Genomic DNA, 20,252 nt, shown 5'->3' with positions numbered 1-20,252 from the left:
AGGATCTTCCGTCTACAATCTCCAAACAAGTAATGAGACATCGATGCACCCGACCATCAAATGCTCGGCCAGTCAGACCTGTCTCATGAGTAGCAGGTTTGCACTATCCAAATCGACGCCACACTAGAGAAGATGGAAATTAATCAAGTTTTCTTAGTTCAGTGATTCAAAATGTAGTGTGGAAGAAGCAGTTTGAGTATCGGTGACCTTCATCATCCATTCTGCAGAACTTGTTTAGTTCTTTTTTCCTTCTGCTTACAGTATCTGATAATTGGAGAAGACTGCACATTAAACTGTGAAGTCAAGAACAAGAACTTCAATTTCATCTGTATCGATCACAAACGGCCTTTAGCTCCCTTATCTATGTAGTCCAAACTCTTCTTTTGAGACAGCAAGTGAGAACATCTTTCCTCATTTCTGAATTTGCTTCATTGTTTCCACTTTTTTTTGTTGTAGCATGCTTCTTCGATTGAAACTTGTTCGTCAAAGGTCACGAGAATTTCTCTCAAGGCTTACCCGTGCTTTCTCTTTTTCGGTCCGCAGAGATCATCTTTCTGGTGATGGGTCTGAATGGAGGTGAGCACATTCTTTCATTTTCCTTTTAGCTCGACTACACATTGGTTGCCATAAAAAAAAAAGTTCACTTTCAATCCCAACTGTTCGCAATTAGAAGTTAACCAGATAAGTTCTACGCAATGTTGCATCTCTTACCTGTGAATCAGATCTATGACTGTCTATTTTCAAAGAAACCATTTGTTTTTTAATCAGTAGATCATCGATTATTGCTAAGTTGACACGAAACACTTTGCTGTGCCTTCAAAAAAGTATGTTGTCGAGTATCTTCAGTCGCGTTCCAGCTACTTTGCCTACAGCTTGCTACGTCCTTATCTGCAGAATTTATCATTCTGAACACTTCGTACAAACTCATCGCACCCTTGCTTGTGGAACCCTGGACTAAAACAAAACCTGAGATTATAAACAACCTCTTTTGACTATCCCCATCAAGAACAGATGACTTTTTATCTATCAGGGTCCCAAATGAGAATGTCCCCCCACATCTATAAGAAAAATTTACACATGTCAATAAAAAATTGGATAGAATTTTCATAGAACTTCCCAGAATCTTAATGACCGACTCACCAGAAGAACCAACGACGTCTAAATGAGACTCTAAACGACACCCTGTGCTCAGTGACCTGCAGTTCATTTTGTTTAGCTTTCCTGGATCGATCTTGTTCATAATTTTGCCCAAACCCAACATGAGTTTGATACTTCAGCACTTAACGATTACCCTGACCCGTGTGTTCTCGAACCATTGCCTATCCATCTCCTTACATTCAATTGATTGAAGTGCCTCTCCATTGTCAATAATCGGGTCACGTACCCTAGCACCTCCGGTTGAAGTCAATGATCTGAGCCGACCCAGGGAAACCATCGAGACTTTGTGCAGCGCAGACACTCAATCTCAACGAAGCCTTGGCCATTGGGGGCGGCGAGACACCTGCACCGGCCGATGAGGCGTTAGCCTCCTCCCAAATCTCCTGCTATGGAGCACCCTGCTTCGTCCACGCCCTTGCGCGTGTTGGTGAGACCACCACCACCACCTCCTCCCACCTCTTCCTCCTCCTCTTCTGCGGCATCCTCTTCCTCCCATTCCCTCCCTCCCAACTCCACCCAACCCAACCCACCTTCTTCTGTCCAAAACAACGACGGCGTAATAGTCATAGGTCTCATTGGCCGCGACCCAGATGAGGCAACGCAGCTGCTCAACCGAATTCTCGATGCCAACGTCTTCGGATCCGGAAAGCAGGACATCGACATCCATGCCGACCTCAGGAACAGTGAGAACGATGGTGGGGAGTCGATCTCCGACTGGTTTCGGAGCAGAAGGATCAGTTACTACTTCGAAAAGGAGAAGGGGATCGTCTTCCTGCTGCTCTCGACGTCCGGACGACGTCATTGTGCGAGCGGTTCCGCGTTCGAAGAGTGCGAGTCCGATGACCTTCGTGGGATTCTAGTCTTGTTTTTGGTTGGTCTTCTGATTCTATATTTCATTTAGAGTTTCTTGAATGTTCGGTACACAGGAGGATCATATGGTTTTCAGCGACGGATAGTTTTCTTTAAAAATGTACTAATTATGAAGATTTCATGATTCCGAGCGTTCCTAGGATTGACGGTGAATTAGATTCATTAGTTTGTTTGTTCTGTCTTGTTCGGGTTTTCGTGTTTTTAGTCTCTATGCAGAAAGTCATGCTACTAGAGTTTTTCTTTAGTTAAAACAGAAACCATTCGATTGTTTTTCTTGTTGGGTTTTCGATTTTCTTAGTTGAATTTGAGGGATTGCGATGACAGGTTTGCCATGTTATCATGTTTCTAAACGAAGGATCCCACTTCGATACGAATTTGTTGAAGAAATTTCGGCTGCTTCAATCTGCTAAACACGCATTGGCTCCATTTGTGAAATCTCAAATTACGATTCCCAAGTCTTCTTCGTCTTCCTTTTTGTTGTCATCATCACAGCAAGCTAATTTAGGAGCCAAATCATCTAATAAATCCCCAAGCAGACCTGCGGCAACCGGCGGCCGGCATGCAGCTTCAGTTTCGCTCATGTCGGGATCTTACTCGTCACTGTTTCCCGGGCAATGTGCTCCTGTTCTTCTTTTCATCTTTGTCGATGATTTCTCAGACTGTGCCAGTTCTGGATTGCAAGCTGAGGATCAGACGGATGAGTTGTCGTCTGCAAATCAATCTGGCGGACCTGTTGGACTGTTGAGAGGCAATGTGTCTTCAAATCCTTCAACTTCTGTAGTAATGTTATCTCGTCCAGCAAGTAAGAGTGAAGGTGGTTTCAGGAAGAAATTACAGTCATCTCTTGATGGCCAGATCCGATTCTTGATTAAGAAATGCCGACCATTGAGTGGAGGTGCCACAGAAGGTGGACATTCCGGCTCCAGCATGGGCTCGAGAGGAATGGGGCATGGGGGTTCAGGAGCTGGAATTGGAGGTGCGTTGTTTTCTATTGATGCTACAAGGGCTGTGGCTCTTCTAGAGAGGTCAACAAACCATAAAGGGGAGTCCTTGAATTTTGTCACTGATCTCATTGACCAGGTGTTGGAAGGAAAGGCTTCCTTGGATATTCTTCATCTTGAGAATAATAGCCACAATCCATATAAAGAGGATGTTCAATCGATCAGAGAATTTATATACAGGCAATGTGATATTCTCAGGGGCAGAGGAGGGTTATCAATGAATCCAAGTAGTGGCTCTGCTGCTGGTGTTGGTATGGTAGCTGTTGCAGCTGCAGCTGCAGCTGCTTCTGCTGCATCTGGAGGCAGTAGCGTTGGTGTTGGTGGTGGTTCAACAAAGGCAATTTGCAATCCTCCTGAACTTCCAAGCCTTGAGAACTGGTTGTCAGCAACTCAGCTGCTTCTAGATGCATTAATATCTGTAAAACACAACGTTGTGAAGGAAAAGGAGGATTTTGCTTTTGAATCTGACCGGTCAGGTGACATGAGTAGGCCCATTCAGTCGAATAGGAAAGAAGTTACCTCCAGTGGAAGAGATGCAATTAATGCTGCTATATCATGTCTGGAAGGTGGTAAAGGACTAAATATGAAATTTTCAGTTGGATGGTGCCAGAAGGCTCTTCCAGCTGCTATACAAGTTTATATGGGAGGATTGCCACCTTGTTATCCAACTACAGTTCATGAGGAGCATTTAGAGAAGGCCTTGCGTGCATTTTTCTCAATGGTGAAAGGATCAGCAGTACAAATGTTTTCTGAAAAGCTGAAAGAAGAATGTAACTCCATATGGAAATCTGGGAGGCGGCTGTGTGATGCAGTCAGTTTAACTGGAAGACTGTGTATGCACCAGAAACATGGAGTTGAGCATGAGGACGCAACGTCACTCGTGTCTCAAAATTCAACCATTTGTGACCTTGATGTTGATGCAAAATCAGATGCTTCTCTCAAGAAACATTGCAGTGGTTATGTTTTCCTTCATGCCTGTGCCTGTGGCCGTTCAAGGCGTATTCGTGAGGATCCTTTTGACTTTGAGAGTGCCAATGTTGCTTTCAATCATTTTCCAGACTGTGAAAATATTCTTCCGTCACTTTCTCTGCCCACTCTTACTGAGAATGGCCCTTTCAAAACTTCAGCATGGAGCCTTATTCGCTTGGGAGGTAGTAGGTATTATGAACCTACAAAAGGATTGGTCCAGAGTGGATTCTGCAAAACTAGGAAATTCCTGTCAATATGTACAATAGCTCCTAATAGGCAAGGTAATATAAATGGATTTTCAATGGGAAGCACAAGGAAAGCACCAATGTCCTCGAGCTCAAAATCAGATCCCAAGATTCAGTCGGTTCCTGAGGTGGTTAACAATCTGCCATTGCCAGTGGAAGGTCAAAAGAAAGGAGCAGGCAGCATTTCGTCAGGTGACCAGAGGATAAGTTTTGGTAGAGGACTTCCTATTCTTGAGATGAAGAAACCTTTTACAGCTGCAATTACTGGTACTCTGGATCAAGATTCAGCATTTCCTCCTCTTCAACAACGGAAACAATCAGGAACAGGCATGAAACAAAATGTTGAGAAGGTTCAAAAAGAGAATGAAAGCCCTGGAAATGCTGGAAATCAGTGGAATTTGAAAAGGAATGAAGTTCCCATCCAGGAAAACTCACAGAGTAATGAGAGTGCCTGCCAGATGGAAGACAGCCCATTCCTACAGATAGGAAGCAATGTGGTGCCAGTCTTTCTGAATGGCAGTAAAAAGGTCCAACCTGCTAACTCTTTGAAATATGCAATTGTATACATTGGCTTTGAGCATGAATGTCCGCACGGGCACCGTTTTTTACTGTCAGCTGAACATTTAGAACTACTTGGTGCTCCATATTCATCATCTGATGATGCAATAACCTCTTCGATTGAAAACTCACAAAACCAGTCTACAGCAGTTGTGAATCAGGGGAAGGGTCATAAACAAGAAAAGGTTCATTTGCATACAGTAAGAATGGAAAAACCTGCTGTAAATAGGTCAAAGGGGATGATTTTAGAACACGATCAATTGAAAGAACATGGCCAATCATTGATGGTTCCTGCTGCACTTCCTAGATTTTGGAAAGACTTTGATGAATCTCTTCAAGATACTATCGTCAATGATGGCACTGAAGGGTGTATTCTTTTGAACAGACATTTGCCTATATATATGAAATGTCCATACTGTGGGATGGTCAAGAGCAAGAAGCGGTCGGATGTGAATTTTGCAGGCATGATTTCACAACTTCAACGCATTTTCCTGGTATGTGAATTTTTGAATGTAGTTAACGGAATATACATGCTTGCTACATCAGTTCTGTTTTTTATTATCTGGTGACGACACGATTACATTGGGAAATTGAACTATTTGCATCAGTGTAATGTCGTTCTTGGGTTTTTATCGGCAATATTTTTCTCAGGTTTTTGACAGCAAAGTTGTTTTCTTCGGAAAAATCTCAGGAAAATCTCAGAAAATTTTTAAAAACAAAGAAATAGGTATAAATGAAATAAATTTGAAACTAATAGGAAACATGAATAAAAATATATCACAGTGATAAAAGGAATGTTTTAATGATAATAAAAATGATGAAAATAATTTAGTTTAAGTTTATATTTAAATCCATGATAATATCAATGCTAAAAAATGGAAAAATGAAAAAATCGGGGAAAAATGAGATAATAACGCGATAAATATTTTTTTTCCGATTTCTCAAAATATCGTGATTTTTCCCCCTTTTTTCGTTTTTCTGATTTTGACGTTAATATCGCGATGCTTTCATAAATGTCACGATATCTGTGAGACTGGTTTGCATATATAAACAATATACATAGATAATATTATTTTGTGTTAGATATGTCTTTGCATGTTAATCATAGTAAGCTTACAATATGTGCATATGTTCTATTGGGATGGTCATCTTGTAGATATGTTGTTGGTTGTCATCTGAACTATGCTGTGGGGAAATGTACCCATAACTTCTGATGGTTACCAGAAATTCCTGTTGCTGACAAGCACTAGATCTTTGTTTACTATGTGATTCCTTATGACTAAAGAGGCACCCATATTTTCAATCATTTTCTTTGAGGTTAAGTATTGTTCTATGCCTACATACATGTGCCAAAAATGTACTCCTGAGAAATGATCAATCAGCTTTGGAACTTGGCCTACTTTATTGACTGTGTTATTCAGTTAATGTTTAGTGAACACATGGAACTGCCAAAAATAATTGTTGTTAAGGTGATTGCTATTTGTTAGTTAACTATATACGTTTGACATATTTTGAATTTTATCTTGTAACATGTTTGTTAAGTTCATAACTAGAGTTTTTAACAAAAAGAGTGTCATTTCACACTTTCTGGTCCTGCATGTTGGTGCATTCATTCACCCATCCTTTTTGAACTTTCCGTATATTATTATACTTTGTAATCTCGTATAGTGCCACATGCTTGGATCACACCTTGTAACATTAGTCTCAGAGGTTGTTAAATAATGGAGCTTGCAAGGATGAGAGCTTCATGGGAAGGATGCATTTGTTATTTTCTCTACAAGGACCCAGTTGGTAAATTTTCATAATGCAATCATATGAAAATATTCTCCGGTTTTGGCTTTGTGTCATGTCATTACTTTTCCCCGCTTGTCTCCGACAGCATATTTTCAGAAGTAAAAAGTCCACTCAATGAATTTCCAGTCTTTTTTGTTTTGAGGGAGGTACCACTGTATTTTGATTTCTTCTCTGGCATCCAGTATCTGGCTTGTCGCTGGTTATCCAGATTCCATTTCATGTTCCCCTCTAAAATGCGAGTTCATGTACCTAAATTCCATTTGTTAGATTGCAACAGCCCAAATTTGTTTACCTCTCACAGGATTTGGTGTTCTGGCTTCATGTTGCCCTGGCTCATGAGAAACCAAATACTTTTTATGTCAACAAATTTCTACTGTACATATGGACTAGCTTCTATTTATCAATTTGCTTTGTGTAGGTTACACCACCATTCCCCACAGTGCTAGCTACCTGCCCACTTGTACAATTTGAGGTATGCGGCAATTCAGATATCTGATTCTGAGCACAATTTTTTTCTTATTCTGAATCCCTGACGACTTTGTTTTTTGTGGATTTGTTTCTCAGGCATCTTTACTCCCACCATCAGTTCATGACCGTGAAAGTCAATCATGCTTTAGCCTCGGTTCCCAAGTTATCTTGCCACCTGAAAGTTTTGTGACATTAAGATTGCCATTTGTCTATGGTGTACAACTAAATGATGGTGTCTCTCGGCCACTACAACCATCCGAACATCGGCCTGAATCAACTGCCTGGATTTGCAAGGGCACGGTCTTACAGGTTTTGTCCAAGGGAAACCTATAGATGTGATGCTTCATTAAATCTGAATTTTCATATCTCCAGGGGATATATTAATTCATCCAAGGGATCATCTTGAAATTCAGTGCCGTGTCAGCTTCCAGTGAGTATTGAAATGACCTTGTTATTTTTTCTCGCTTATCCTGTATGGTGTAGAATGTACATGTTTGCTTAGTGCCATTAGGAAAAGAGCCATGATAGTAGTTGCAAAGGTAAATTTTTTTGAAAGCAGTCTTTTCCTCTTGTCATCTGTCATCTTACTTTAGATTCATTTGGTTACTATTACCAACTTATTTGAAAGTTGAAACTGTACTGGCTAGTCAAAATGTTAGAAACACACGATCAGAACTCTGAATTTACATGCTCTAGGTAACTAATGATGCATGATTCGTTGTTGCAGAAAGTCAGGGTTTTCTTTTACCAAAGTCGCAGAAATAGTGATATATCCTTTCTGTTAATAGCATCCACAGAGGTCTGTCCTTAAAAACATAGTTCGCCTGAAAAATTCAAAGAGTGAGCAGTAATATCTTAGTTCTTATGGAGAAGATTTTCCTCCTTGATATGTTGTCTAATCATTTGAATCCTTTTCTTTTAATTCCAAAAAATGTTTACGGGGTAAAATAACTTGTATAATTCATGTAACATGGACAGCCCTGTTTGAGCAGAGTACAATGTCGACTCATGTCAACATGGGCACTGGTACTGGTACCATGTTGGACGCTGGCCTGGACACAGTGCTGACCATGTCGGGTATGGTCAGCACAGCCAGGGCTGTGTCCGTCCTTTTTGGCTTCAGTCAAAACTTGAGTCCAATTTTGTCTTAAAATTGGGGCTCTTTTTTAATCCCATTCTGTATATATGTATGGCCATTGTTTTGCTTATATTTTCTTTGAATAATTTCTGGATAATATGAGTTTATAACAAGGTCGAGCATACGTGGTGGCTGCTGCAGTCATATGTGCTGAACCCTGTATGTTAGATGAACTGACCTTATTTCCCCATCATCATCTTATGCTTCTATTTCATACTTTGTTTATTAGTTTCTTCTTCATAATTTATTAGTTATGGATTCATGAACGTACTGTCTTGTTTGTTTTTTGTTATATATATATATATATATATGGCAGTGACACTGTACCCATGTTTTTTGAAAATGCTTTGAAAATATACCCGTGCTTATGTGACATGGCCTGTATTCTTTTTTTGGGTTTTTTCTGAATCCTTTTGACTTCTATTATAGTTTATAGTGTTTATATTTTATCTTTCCATAGAAAGTAGAATTTGTTCATACACGGTGTTATTTTCTCATTTGCTTTATTTTCTGCTTCTGATGATGAATATATAACATTCATGATTTCTTTTATACGTGGAAATTACCGGAGTGCTGCAGTTTACAACTGGACTGCTGCAGTTTACAACTGAATATATAACATTCATTATGAGTTACTTCTTTCTTTTTGTAGGGGTGCTGCAGTTTACAACTGGACTGCTAGCTTGTCGCACTAGTGCACAGTGGATGAAGAAAAGGTTGAATGGAAATTGACAGTCGTGAGCGACATGAGAACACTCCATTTAGAGGGTGGGGAAAGATGGATGACAATTTGGAGTTGCAAATCTTAGGCTGGGGGTGACGTACTTGATTGCTGCAGAGGCTTGACTGCTCTCAAGAAAAGAAGAGGGATGTCCATATATGCGAGCCTATCCTACTTTTGGTATGTTGACTTACCATGAATGAAGCACAGGTCCACAATTCAGGAACTTGTCTTTGGTGTTCTTCCTTACTGGGACTGCAACCAACAGTTACTATTGCTTGCGGAATAGAGTCAGTTACAGCTGGAAAAGTGCAATTCATAATCTGCATTTCAGCAACATCTAGCTTTTCTGCCAGCACAAAATTCGAAAATGAGAAGTGGAAATATGTAAAATGTTTCGTAAATAAACATTTTTGACTGGTGGGCATCTGCCAAAGGAAGAGGTGAACTCATGTAGTAAGATAATTTAACGGCAAGGGATGGATGAATTTAGAGTTGAAGAAATGATCAAGCGCTTCTTCATGTTGTTAGCTTTATGCTTCCATCTTAGCAGATTTTCCTGGTCAATAAATTTGCAAATTTAGCCATGTAAAGGGACCTGTTAAATATTGGGATCTCAGTAGCTTCAAGGGGCATAGCGTAGCTGGTCAGGCTAGGGGCTTGTATAAGGCAGGTCTCTAGTTCGATTCTCGTGGGTATTATGCTCCTGTGTCTTAAGGTGGTAAGGTGCGACATCCAAGTTGAAGAGTGCATCGTTCTATCATTGTCATCAACGCAGCTCAAGACCCTCGAGGCAGCAGGAATGGGGGGGTTTTTTGGCCTCGCTTCGGGCGGTGAGACGATCCTCTCGCTCACCCGAAATATTGGGATCTCAGTGGAGAAGGTTATCGTCTTCTTTTTAGGATTGTTGTTTCAAACAACATCATGGATGTGTTTTCAGGGAGAGGAAGAGCTCGTGGTATCTTGTAAATTTGATTTTACTGATAAAAAACAAAAAAATTGGTGGTCGACAATCAAATTTAGGTCCACCATGAAAGGGTTCTACTTGAAAACGATGGGACTGTCGATGCCCATTTCATTGGTTCTCTTGAGGTTGCTTAGAAGTTGGAATATTTTGTAAGTGTTTCATGAATCTGGTGTAATATTTGAGGTATAAAAGACACTTATAAAATGTTGATGTTGCCAAACGATCCCTTAAAGTCCCCATTGAAACTTAAATGCATAGCATCCAGTTACAGCCATAGCATTTATGATCAATCCCTTTTGTTTGAATTTCAAGTATTAGCCATTGCATTTCTGATCAATCTCTTTTCTGCTTCAACTATTGGTGTTGTCTAACACATCTGGTTCACAAAGGATTTCTTTCTGTCGTCAGCCTTTTATTGTTTACACCCTGCACATGAGCAGTCTGTCCTATCTACTCCCCAAATTTTGAAGTCCCATAGCTTGGGATAAAGGTGCCCTCAATCACTCCAGGCGAGCAGAAAATAAGATTTTATAAATATTATAATCTTATTACCGCATCCATGGCTATGGATCGTATCGACAGACATCAGATGAATTGACCGGTACGGTTCCCGTCTGGCCGGCATTTTGGCCTTTATAAACATTGCTCTTCGTCGGTCTCGTCTCATGTGGCGATGATTTTCTGCCATCCGACCTGTGGGTAAATCCGACAACGATTTTGTCCGAATCTGATATATATCACCTGCAGTTATTGAATTAATAACGAATACGCTACGACAACCATATTTAGCAGCGGATGGCTACGGACTAGTAATTTTTATCGTCGACTAATCCCACGACGCTTTCATAGCTCAGTTGGTTAGAGCACCCGTTTAGTAAGCGGGAGGTCTTGAGTTCAAATCTCAATGAAAGCATTCTTTAGGCCGTTGCACTTTTTTCAACCACACTTCCCTCTTTTGGAGGCCAGTTCCGCGTATCGTCAAATTAAGCAAAAGGTGCAAAATATTCGCCCAATTTTCATGGTGCTCAGCAAATGTTTCTCGTTGCTTGTTCTTTTTTTTTTTGGTTTTATATGCATGCAAGTGGGCTCGACTGCGCGAGCAAACGACCTCGGCGAAAAGCTAATTTCTCTTTCACAAAGAGGACTGTCTGGGATTTGACTGAATACTCTAAAAGACTACTTCACATGAATGAATTCGATTTGGGACTTCACGTGACATGCATGGATGAAAAACAAAACTCAAGAGCTCGAGTCGAGCTTTATGAGCTCAAGCTTTACCAACATAGCCCAAAGATTAACAAACATAGAACAAGTCGAATCGAGTTTAAACAAGTTGAACTCGTGTAACTCGAACTCAACTCATTTATAACTCGAGTCAACTCATTTATTAAACAAGTTCACTTTGTACAAGCGAGTTCAAGCAGAGTCCGAATAGGCTCGACTTGCTGTAAATCCAATTTGCATGCCAACGGTGTGTGAAAGCATTCTATTTCACTTTGCATCTTCGAATTTGTATCATTTTGTGCCGTGACTGCTGGGTTGTTACACGTTCAAACTGCTTGAATATGCATAACGACATCCAGCAAACTCGTATTTTAGTCGCCAATCATGCATTTTAGCGATTAGCAGCGATTGTGAATTTCTTGGAAAAGTTAGCTTAGCTGCCTACTTAACTCATGTCTTTGAAAAGTTAGGCGGCCATTTGTTATTGTCTCATTCGTTGGGCGGTGCTTAATGTGTTGAATTAGTAAGTTGATGACATTGATAACTCGTGTACTAGAAACATTTGCTTTCGAGACTGAAGTGATGGGTTGGTGCATCCATTACAAGTTTTCTATTAACTCACAGGATTTTTTAAACTGAGAAATTTAAACTTTCAATCCTGAAAAGTAATCAATTACCTGACCGTTTGCAACTGGTTGCAAGTAAAAATCTCGTTGCAGCTTTTGCAATATTTGAAGTAATACCGAGTAAGTATCGTGATTTTAAGTTGAAATGTCAATTCTGTGAACACAAATCTTCTTTCTGCTTCTCATTCTTGTAATTCATGGTTTACTTATATGTAATTCAGTGTCATGTACATGCACATACCTTCAAAGAAGACATCGTTCAATTTCTAGTTAAAGCTCCCTCTTGCTACCTTAGCCTTCTGAATTCTACGTCCTCACCTGCAAACTTTTTTACATACATCCTTCAATCTTTTTGCGCCATTGCTCAAGAAGCCATGGGAGATTGGCACAAAGAAATTTGGAATGCTCCATGTTCATTGGAAGGAAGGAAGGGGAACAAAATTACAGGCACCTTTTTAAGCTTCTGTCTGTATGCCTTCCTAATCGTCACAGATTCGAGGAGTATGTGTGTGCTTATCGTATTAGATGACATGTTGAAAGCATGTATGAGTAGAAAGATGAGATATCGGATCAATGCGCATCTTTAGTATGCCTTGTCCTGATTATCTTTTTCAAGTATAAAGCCCGCAGATGCTTTCTCCCCATGTCTACTTTGAAATCCTATCCATTGCTTTGGACTTGCGACAAAAGGATACCGTCAGGAGGAGGACGAGCTCTTACCAGATTCCTACTCAATCTCTACTTTCTGAATCGTCAGAATGCGTTGCTGATTCAACTCTTGTACTGCTTCCTGCTTTGCCAACTCCCTTACAAACATGAAAAGTGAATTCTGACTCGAAAATGCTTGGGAATCAGATGAATCGATCGCATTTTTTATTTTTACCAAGTTGGTGCCACACCATGTTACTGTTCGATCTTGGCGTTTCATACAGAAATTCACTGGATGTTTTGCCTTCTGTCTTTTACTTCTTTTACAGTCAAGTTTTTTTTTGGGGTGAATCTTGGGAAGGCTGGTTATTTCTTTTATGAGATCAAATTTGCGGATAAGGACTTGAGCGATCTTCCTGAATTCACGAACAATAATGTTCAACTTTCTGGGTCCTGCATGACATGAACCTGCCTTCTTTCCACGTCTAAATTTCACGGCTTTGAACAAAAAAGTTGGGGGAAGATGTGCACATCCACTCGAGCAGATGAAACAGGAAACGGAATTTATAAAAGAGAAGGGTCCTGTTTTGCGTTTGACTTTGCTCAAAGTTGAAGATATACATTTACTATATGCTTCCTTAGAGTTTGTCTCTTGTTAAAATTATTGGGTGCATTAAGTGGTGGCTTTTGGAGGGTAGTGAACTCGTCTTAGCAGAATGAACAAGAATTCCTTTTAAAACAAGGGGAGAAAAAAAATATAGTGTTGGTAAAGTCGGTACGTAATATATATTCTTTACAAAAAGGGAAGGTAAAATTCCTCTTTATGGAGAGGAATGGTGTTATGGGCAGCCCGCCTGTGGCTAATTATCTTTGACTTGTGACGGAACATAATGGATTTTGATGCTGGCATGTTTTCGGTGACAGTTTATAGTATTTTGAAACAACTAAGAACGTGAAAAAAAAAATTTGTTCCTAACAAAAAAATTGTCATCCTTTTTTTGATACTAAACATCATGTGAGAAGTCATCCCAAAATCGTGAGTGCTCTTTCTTCTTTTATATCCATTAATTAGGTTTGAATCTAGTCCACTTAAAAAAGAGTAGCCATCAACAACAACTCTATGTATTTAAAAAGAGATAAAAACAGAGGACACCGATAAGTAAGTTGAAGTATGGCGAGATGTCATTGAGAAGTATCGAAAACAGTAATAGATCACATTGGAGAGATAAAGAAAGACTTCTACCTTCACTCCGGTGGTAGAATTAGCCTTTTGATCGATGACCTCAAAAACTTCTTGAGAGGTGAGGTTTTACCTCTCATTCGAGTAAAGAATTAGGAATCTATTTTCAGCAGTGTTGTTAAAGGTGTTCCTCAATTTGTAAATTCTAATTATATCAGTGGCAAAATTCATTGGCAGTGTTTTCCACCAATACATTATTTTCTTTTATTTTTGTTATCTAAATAATTTTAAAGATCTGGCTGACGACTCAATGTGGCTTCTAATTGGCAAATGCATTGTGTATTGACTCTACCTTGAAAAAAAATAAGGAAACTGAAACAACTCCCATTGAATACCTACGGATATGGGACCGTATCGACTCAAATGATCAGTTTATAAGTTTTTGAAGATTCCTCATGACTAAATTTTGGGATGTTAAAAAAAAAACCTACCATCTGATGAATAGCAAATTACTGCGCAGTTTTGAAAGGTTAATCTCAACTTTTTTTAGAAAAGTTCTTAAATAACCGCTTATTGAATAGAATACATTAATTTTTTATACGAAATGACAATTATCCCTTGTAGAGATCAAATCCTCCCAAATATATACATATATACTTCAGAAAAGCCAACATTTTCTGTCGATATGTGGCCCCTTAAGAGGTTATTTCGACAATGGAGTGCTTATTTGTCAACTTTCAACAGTTGAAGGTGACTTGTGACTGGCTCAAATACCAAGCGCCGGTTTCTAACTTGCTCAAATGTTATTTTTATCCGTGAATTAATCACTCATGGACATCAGCAAATCAAACTCTTCAATTTTTCTTCTGTAATGCATGTGTTCTAACGAGTAAATCTACCGCAAGAATTTAACAAAAAAAGGAAGAAAGTAATTTTTGCCAGCGCCTAAAGAGAAAACTATAAAAAGATGCACTGTATGGGAAGCTTTCATTTTCAACTGAACGGCATGTGGAGCTCAGTAACGCCCTCGCCACTTGTAGAGTGATTGGTCTCCCTTTAGTTGGAACTCGGAGATTTTCGGTGTCCGGTTTGGTCAGCACACAACAACATAAGGGAATCCACTAGTGCGTTGCAATAATGCAGTCGCATTGAGTAGGGAAGAAAGTTTGAGGGACTTTGAGGATATAAGGATCCTGCCGTCCCCACTGCATGGCAAAAGCACATGCACCCTTTGAAAACTTTCATAAATTCTCCGGCGAAAAGGCGACGGAAAAGGAGACTAAAAAAAAAGATGTCGTTGGACGATCAACACTACATCCCAATCACCACCAACTTGATCTTCAACCTCTTCTAAAATTCATTTATAGAACCCAGGAGCTTCATCCTGCCGTTCAGCTTTTGTGTGGGGGCTAGGCACTGGCCCGGGCATTCTGGCTGGCATTTTGTGCACTGGCCCGCGGGGCCGGCGGCGGCCAGTGATGTAGGACCCTGCTGGCAGCGTGACCATCGTCCAATTCAGCAGGCCGTCACAGGCTCGTGTGCTAGTTCAAAATGGGTCTTGGCCGCGCTGGCCCGACCCTACTTGCCTACCATGGTCTTGGACCTCAGTTGCTTCGGCCGGGGACTGGGCAACCCGACGGCCTGGCTTTATGCTTGTGTTACTTTCCAGCTACAGCGGGCATGGCCGCGTTGTAGTTTATGGTCTTGAGACTGTCCCGCCAAACGCTACTTTATATGCATGGAATATTTGACTTCAGCCGGTGAATAAATAAGTTGGAAAGTAAGAGCAGAAACAGGACACCAAAGCGACAAGACAAAATAATGCACACAAGTTTTATAGGGTAGGCAGATCATCAGGCTCCGAAAACAAACCAATAGATTTAAGAAACATATACACAGAACGCCAAAATCTTTCATAAAGCTAAAATCTACCATATCTAGGAATATAAGGCTTTTCATTTTGCATCTGACAGATATTACAGGAGAGACATTTTTCTGTATGCGAAAGAAATAGACTCTCAGTATACATAACAACGGAAAATTTCCCCACTCTAACCATTGCCTACATCGTGACAAATTCCAATGGCACCACCCCCGAAAATGAAGGGACGCATAGAGTTTGAGAGAGAGGAAGAAGGAGATCAGATCTGATGAGATTCGGACACTTCGACCAATGGAAGGAGCTTCTTCAAGAAAAAAAACAAGGCCCCAACCTCCGTCCGAGTAATAGAGATCTCGAAACTCCAAACACCAAATCCTTTCACGCGCTTGTGATCTCATCTCATCTCATACACCATCAGCTAATAATACAGGACGGAGGATGGCAATAATAATTCGAGCAAGACAAGAACGACGGCCACCGCCCACCAGCAATTCGACGGCGATGAGCGAACCGCACCGCCCCTGAAAGTCATACCCATGTACCCACCAAACCCACCGCCGTACCCACCGTCGACACCGGCATCGCCGCCGGTCCCCCCTCCCGGGTACAGCATGCTCACGCCGCCGTTGCTCCTGCAATTAATTATTATGTATCAGACAAACCGGAAATGAAATAAATCATCCTCCCGCTTTTGTGCGAGAAACAGTTTCCTCGGCATTCTAAATCCAAAGAATCTCGAGTCCCACTAACCCAAACACGGGAAAACAACCAGTCGTTCGGCGCAGGCGGGCCCCTCCCGTCTTGCTGGCAAGCACCAACGGGGATCGAATCTCTGTTCGCCGTACGATCAGGCTCAGCCGGAGCGCGTGACCGTCATCATTATTTCCATCGAATTTTAAATTTTACCACGGCCACAGAGAAAAAGGACTCTCTGACTCAACGGAAAAAGAAACGGGAGACCAAAAACAGCCGGATATCAGAGGTGATCTCGGACATCGAGGCGTTTGATCTGAGGACCTCGAGATCCTCATCCAACGGGCGGGGTAGATTTTTCCCGCCAAATCGGTCAAAGTCATTTGGGCGATTCGAACCTGGGAGTGGAGCCGATAGCGCCGGCGTTCTGGGTGAGCTGGTCGATGAGGCCGGCGGACTTGGGCTCGACGCTGGATGCCTTCTCGTAGGTGGCGCTCAGCCCGTCTCCCGACGGCACGAAGAAGGCGCCGTTGACCATCTGGTCGCCCTCCGTCCTCCAATTCCACCGCGCCCAGTCCTTCTCGTCCGTGTCCACCCTCTTCGTCACCTGCAACCACAACCCCACCAGTCAATCTGGCCCACGCACCAGCTCCTCACCTCTTTCGTCTTCTTCAACTCGACTCTGTTTCGAGTTCATTTCGATCAGCCTAGTGGGAGCACCTCCTACAGTGGGTTGGGTTCATCAATGGTGGCTAATTAGTCTAGTGGGAGAAGAAGGAGGATGTTAATGTTATACCTCTCGGGCGTTGGGGTCGGTGGGGGCGATGTAGCGGTTTCCCTGGCTGTTGATGGTGGGATTGGCGCTGCCGCCGATGGCGTACATCTGCCACTCGGTGAAGTCGTTGTTAACGATGTGGAAGTAGCCGAGGCGGCAGCGGGGCATGCGCTGGACCAGAGCCTCGCCGAAGCGGTTGAAGGCGATGGTGACCTGCATCGAAGTGTCCGGGGTGTAGGAGTCGCTGTGGCCCAGCAGCATCACCTCGTCGTGGTGGGAGAAGTAGTTGTTGGAGATGGTGATCGCCGTCGACCCCATGATGGCGTCGATCAGGCCGTCAGCGCAGTTGGACAGCGTGCAGTGGTCTACCCATATGTTCTTCCCTGCGAATATCGACACCCCATCGCCGTCCGACTTGCTCCTGTACCCGTAGTGGTTCGGCGTCGACCTGACGTTGGCGTTGCCGGCCGGGACGCAGTCGTGGATGTGCACCCCGTGGATGATGATGTTGGACACGTACTGGATAGTGATGCAGGCCCCGCCGGCGATGTGCACGTTCGCCCCCCGCCCGTCGATCGTCTTGAAGCTGTTCATTATCAGCTCCTCGTTCAGCCTGATCACCATGTCCCGTGCGAACACGATCCACAGCGGCTCCGTCTGGATGACGCCGTAACGCAGCGTCCCCGGCGCCGGGTTCACCGGGTCTCTGTCCGACGGGTCCGTCACCACGTAGATCCGCCCATTCCTTCCCCCCAGCGCGTCCTTCCCGAATCCAATCGCGCAGTCCGCCAGTCGCTGCCGGTTCCTGCCCCAGTTCGGGTCGCACCGCCAGCAGTCGTCGATTGGGTTCCCCGTCATACAGGACCCGCCGCCGGAGCCCAGCATTCGCCGCCTCCTCACCGATTCCTCCACTTTCCTGCAACCAGCAAAAAAACAAAACGAAAATGGGCACCTCAATGGAACCCGATAGCCCCCGTTCCCTTCCCCCCTCCAAGAAAAGAAAACCCAAAACCCAAAACCCAGAACAGAGCACAACTTGAAAAGAAACACAAGTAAGAGCTACAGCAACAATGGCGGACTTACATTTGGACCGAGCGAACAATGGCTTCAGAGTCATAGACACTCACATTTTGGTGGTGGTGGGGAGGTGGTGAGTTGGGGAGGGGGAAAACGGGGGCTATGTGATATAAGAGGATGATGACACAGAGGGGATGGAGTAACATCATCACCATTCCTGCTTTCCCCACCTCGGCCTCTGTTTATTGAAGGGCAAGAAGTAGGAGGAGTAAAGTGACGAAGGGGGGATAAAGCTGGCACATGGTACAACATGAGTTTGTGTGTCCCTCTCACTGTCTTATTTATATTTAAATGCTGCCGAACATAAGCTCCAATGCCCCTAACACAGTGTACAGAATAATGGAAAGAAAGTATTGAGAGAGTATCGCGTGCTACTGAGGTTGATTAGATGTATAATCAACCAAAACCAAAACCAAAAGTTTCTTTCTCTAATTTTTTCTCTTTGTCTTTTTTATACTTATTTAGTTCACCAGAGATGAGAAAATGGAATACCAAGATGTTAAAAGACGGCATTTGTGTTATCCATATGGCGGCCCCTTTTGTTTGCACCTTTCATTCCAAGCCAAGTTAAGCATTTGTGCAAAATGCAGGTGTTTTCTGCATCTTTTTTGAATGCTGGGATGAGTCAGGATACCATGTTCGCTTTCTGCGAGATTGAGATGGGTTCTTTGCTATTTAGCTTTTCTTTTCTCCTTCTTTATCTGTTATCTTTCCGGCTTTATAGCGTTTACTCTGCTTCTTCCGATGAAGATTGAGGAGGGGAAGGTTGTTTTCCTTTTTCTATAGTGAATGTTTACGAAGGTAGTCAAGAATCATGAGGAGTGTGCAGTTTGGAAGTAAAGGAGGGGGAAGATGCCTTAACCGCACGGGCTTGTCTTGTTATATGCGGCTCGAAAGGGTGAAGTTGGGGGAGGTGACATGAGAGGGTGGGGCCTTATCTTTTTAGTGGTTTCTTCGGCAATGAGATGTAGAACAATTATTTGTATGTGATCAGGTACTAGATTGGTTTCTCTCTTTTTTTTTTTTCATAAAGTATTTTTATAAGACCAACAGATGTTGTTGTTTCTAAGCGGTTTACATTTGTTTATGACGATTTTTTAAAGGTTTAATGTCGATAATATAAAAACATAAGAATAACCATTCATTGCAGTATACTATGAGAGGGCGCAGGTGCAGAGTGCAGAGGCAAAAACGAGGAGAATCAAGGCACTTGCCTCTGCCAGGTTCTTCAAGTTGTCATAGGCCCATTTGCTGCTGTACTGGACCACAAGATCGATGCCTCTCTTAAAGGGAAGAATGCCTTTGCTGAGTGTATTTTGGATGTGTGGTGTGCATATGCCTGCATCTATGAGGGAGGAGGAGAGGGAAAGAGAGAGTAAGGATTCCAAACGCCCCTCGAAAAAGAAGAAAACTTTGAGGCCTCAGGTTTTGAGTGCTGCTTTCCATAACAGCCACTTAAGGTGGATCTTCCAATATCATTGCAGAATGATTTCACTTTCACCTCCATGCATGAATGAGCAGGTTTTGTGCTTGGAATTACTGGGGTTCAGGGGTGAAGCGAGGATTTTTTTTGCAGGGGCAGGTCAAACAGTCCAATAAATTTATTCGGATAGGGCCGAACTAAAGCCGAATCCAAAAAACATGTTACGCAACTAAAAATTTTCAATTTTTTTAATATATTTTTTTTTCAATTAGCTTAATGCAAAAAACATGGATCTTTTGCGACATTAGCAAAAACATGTCGTATCCGAGCTACATCAGATCCACAAAAATTCAAATCTGAAGTAAGCACATGGCCTCTTTTAAGTTTGAAAACAAAGCCGACTATACAGCTGATTGGCATGCTCGTTTTAGTTTGTCAATAATCTGATCACGTTCATCCTGAAACGCCCACTTCTCATTCTCTTGGTTTCCACATGCCATGCTCATTTCTATGTACAATGCTTGCTTGGCAGTAAAGTGAAATATCACAAAGCCCATCGGTTCACTTTTTTTTACCCATTATTTCCCTTTCAAACTGCTGTACTATTTTGGAAGATATTGCAAGTCAAATGCTCATTTCTGTTTGATTCATTCGTTCCATGAGCCAAACACAAGCCAGCTTCATGGAGCCCAGTTTTCAACAGTGCCGTATTTTAGCTTGTACACCTGCGCCCTGCAGATCTAGATAATTGAAATACATTGGAAATCATATTTGGTATGAAAAAAAAGAAAAAAGGAAATCAAGATCAAATAGTTGTCATCAGCAATCTGAGAAA

At 42.1% G+C, this 20,252-nt stretch overlaps 2 protein-coding genes and 1 non-coding gene across 3 annotated transcripts; 2 read left to right on the top strand and 1 right to left on the bottom strand.

Annotated features, from left to right (window-relative positions):
* The first annotated feature begins 1,307 nt into the window (after positions 1-1,307).
* LOC116252517 (uncharacterized) lies at positions 1,308-10,163 on the top strand. The gene is made up of 5 exons (XM_031626833.2): positions 1,308-2,029; positions 2,353-5,295; positions 7,014-7,067; positions 7,160-7,493; positions 8,854-10,163. Exons 1-4 carry the CDS (start codon positions 1,547-1,549, stop codon positions 7,394-7,396), a joined length of 3,717 nt encoding a protein of 1,238 aa, XP_031482693.1. The 5' UTR covers positions 1,308-1,546; the 3' UTR covers positions 7,397-7,493; positions 8,854-10,163.
* Positions 10,164-10,728: 565 nt separating this feature from the next.
* TRNAT-AGU (transfer RNA threonine (anticodon AGU)) lies at positions 10,729-10,802 on the top strand. Its single transcript has one exon. It is a non-coding gene; the product is annotated as a tRNA-Thr (tRNA).
* Positions 10,803-15,459: 4,657 nt separating this feature from the next.
* LOC116252156 (probable pectate lyase 5) lies at positions 15,460-18,482 on the bottom strand. The gene is made up of 4 exons (XM_031626254.2): positions 18,001-18,482; positions 16,939-17,833; positions 16,541-16,749; positions 15,460-16,081 (listed from the first exon to the last, which is right to left on the bottom strand). Exons 1-4 carry the CDS (start codon positions 18,147-18,149, stop codon positions 15,868-15,870), a joined length of 1,467 nt encoding a protein of 488 aa, XP_031482114.1. The 5' UTR covers positions 18,150-18,482; the 3' UTR covers positions 15,460-15,867.
* Between the last annotated feature and the right edge of the window lie 1,770 nt (positions 18,483-20,252).

The sequence above is a fragment of the Nymphaea colorata genome, chromosome 4 (assembly GCF_008831285.2).
Source record: "Nymphaea colorata isolate Beijing-Zhang1983 chromosome 4, ASM883128v2, whole genome shotgun sequence".
Taxonomy (NCBI): Eukaryota; Viridiplantae; Streptophyta; class Magnoliopsida; order Nymphaeales; family Nymphaeaceae; genus Nymphaea; species Nymphaea colorata.
Note: the sequence above shows the minus strand (reverse complement) of the source record. Positions and strands in the feature narration are given on the sequence as shown.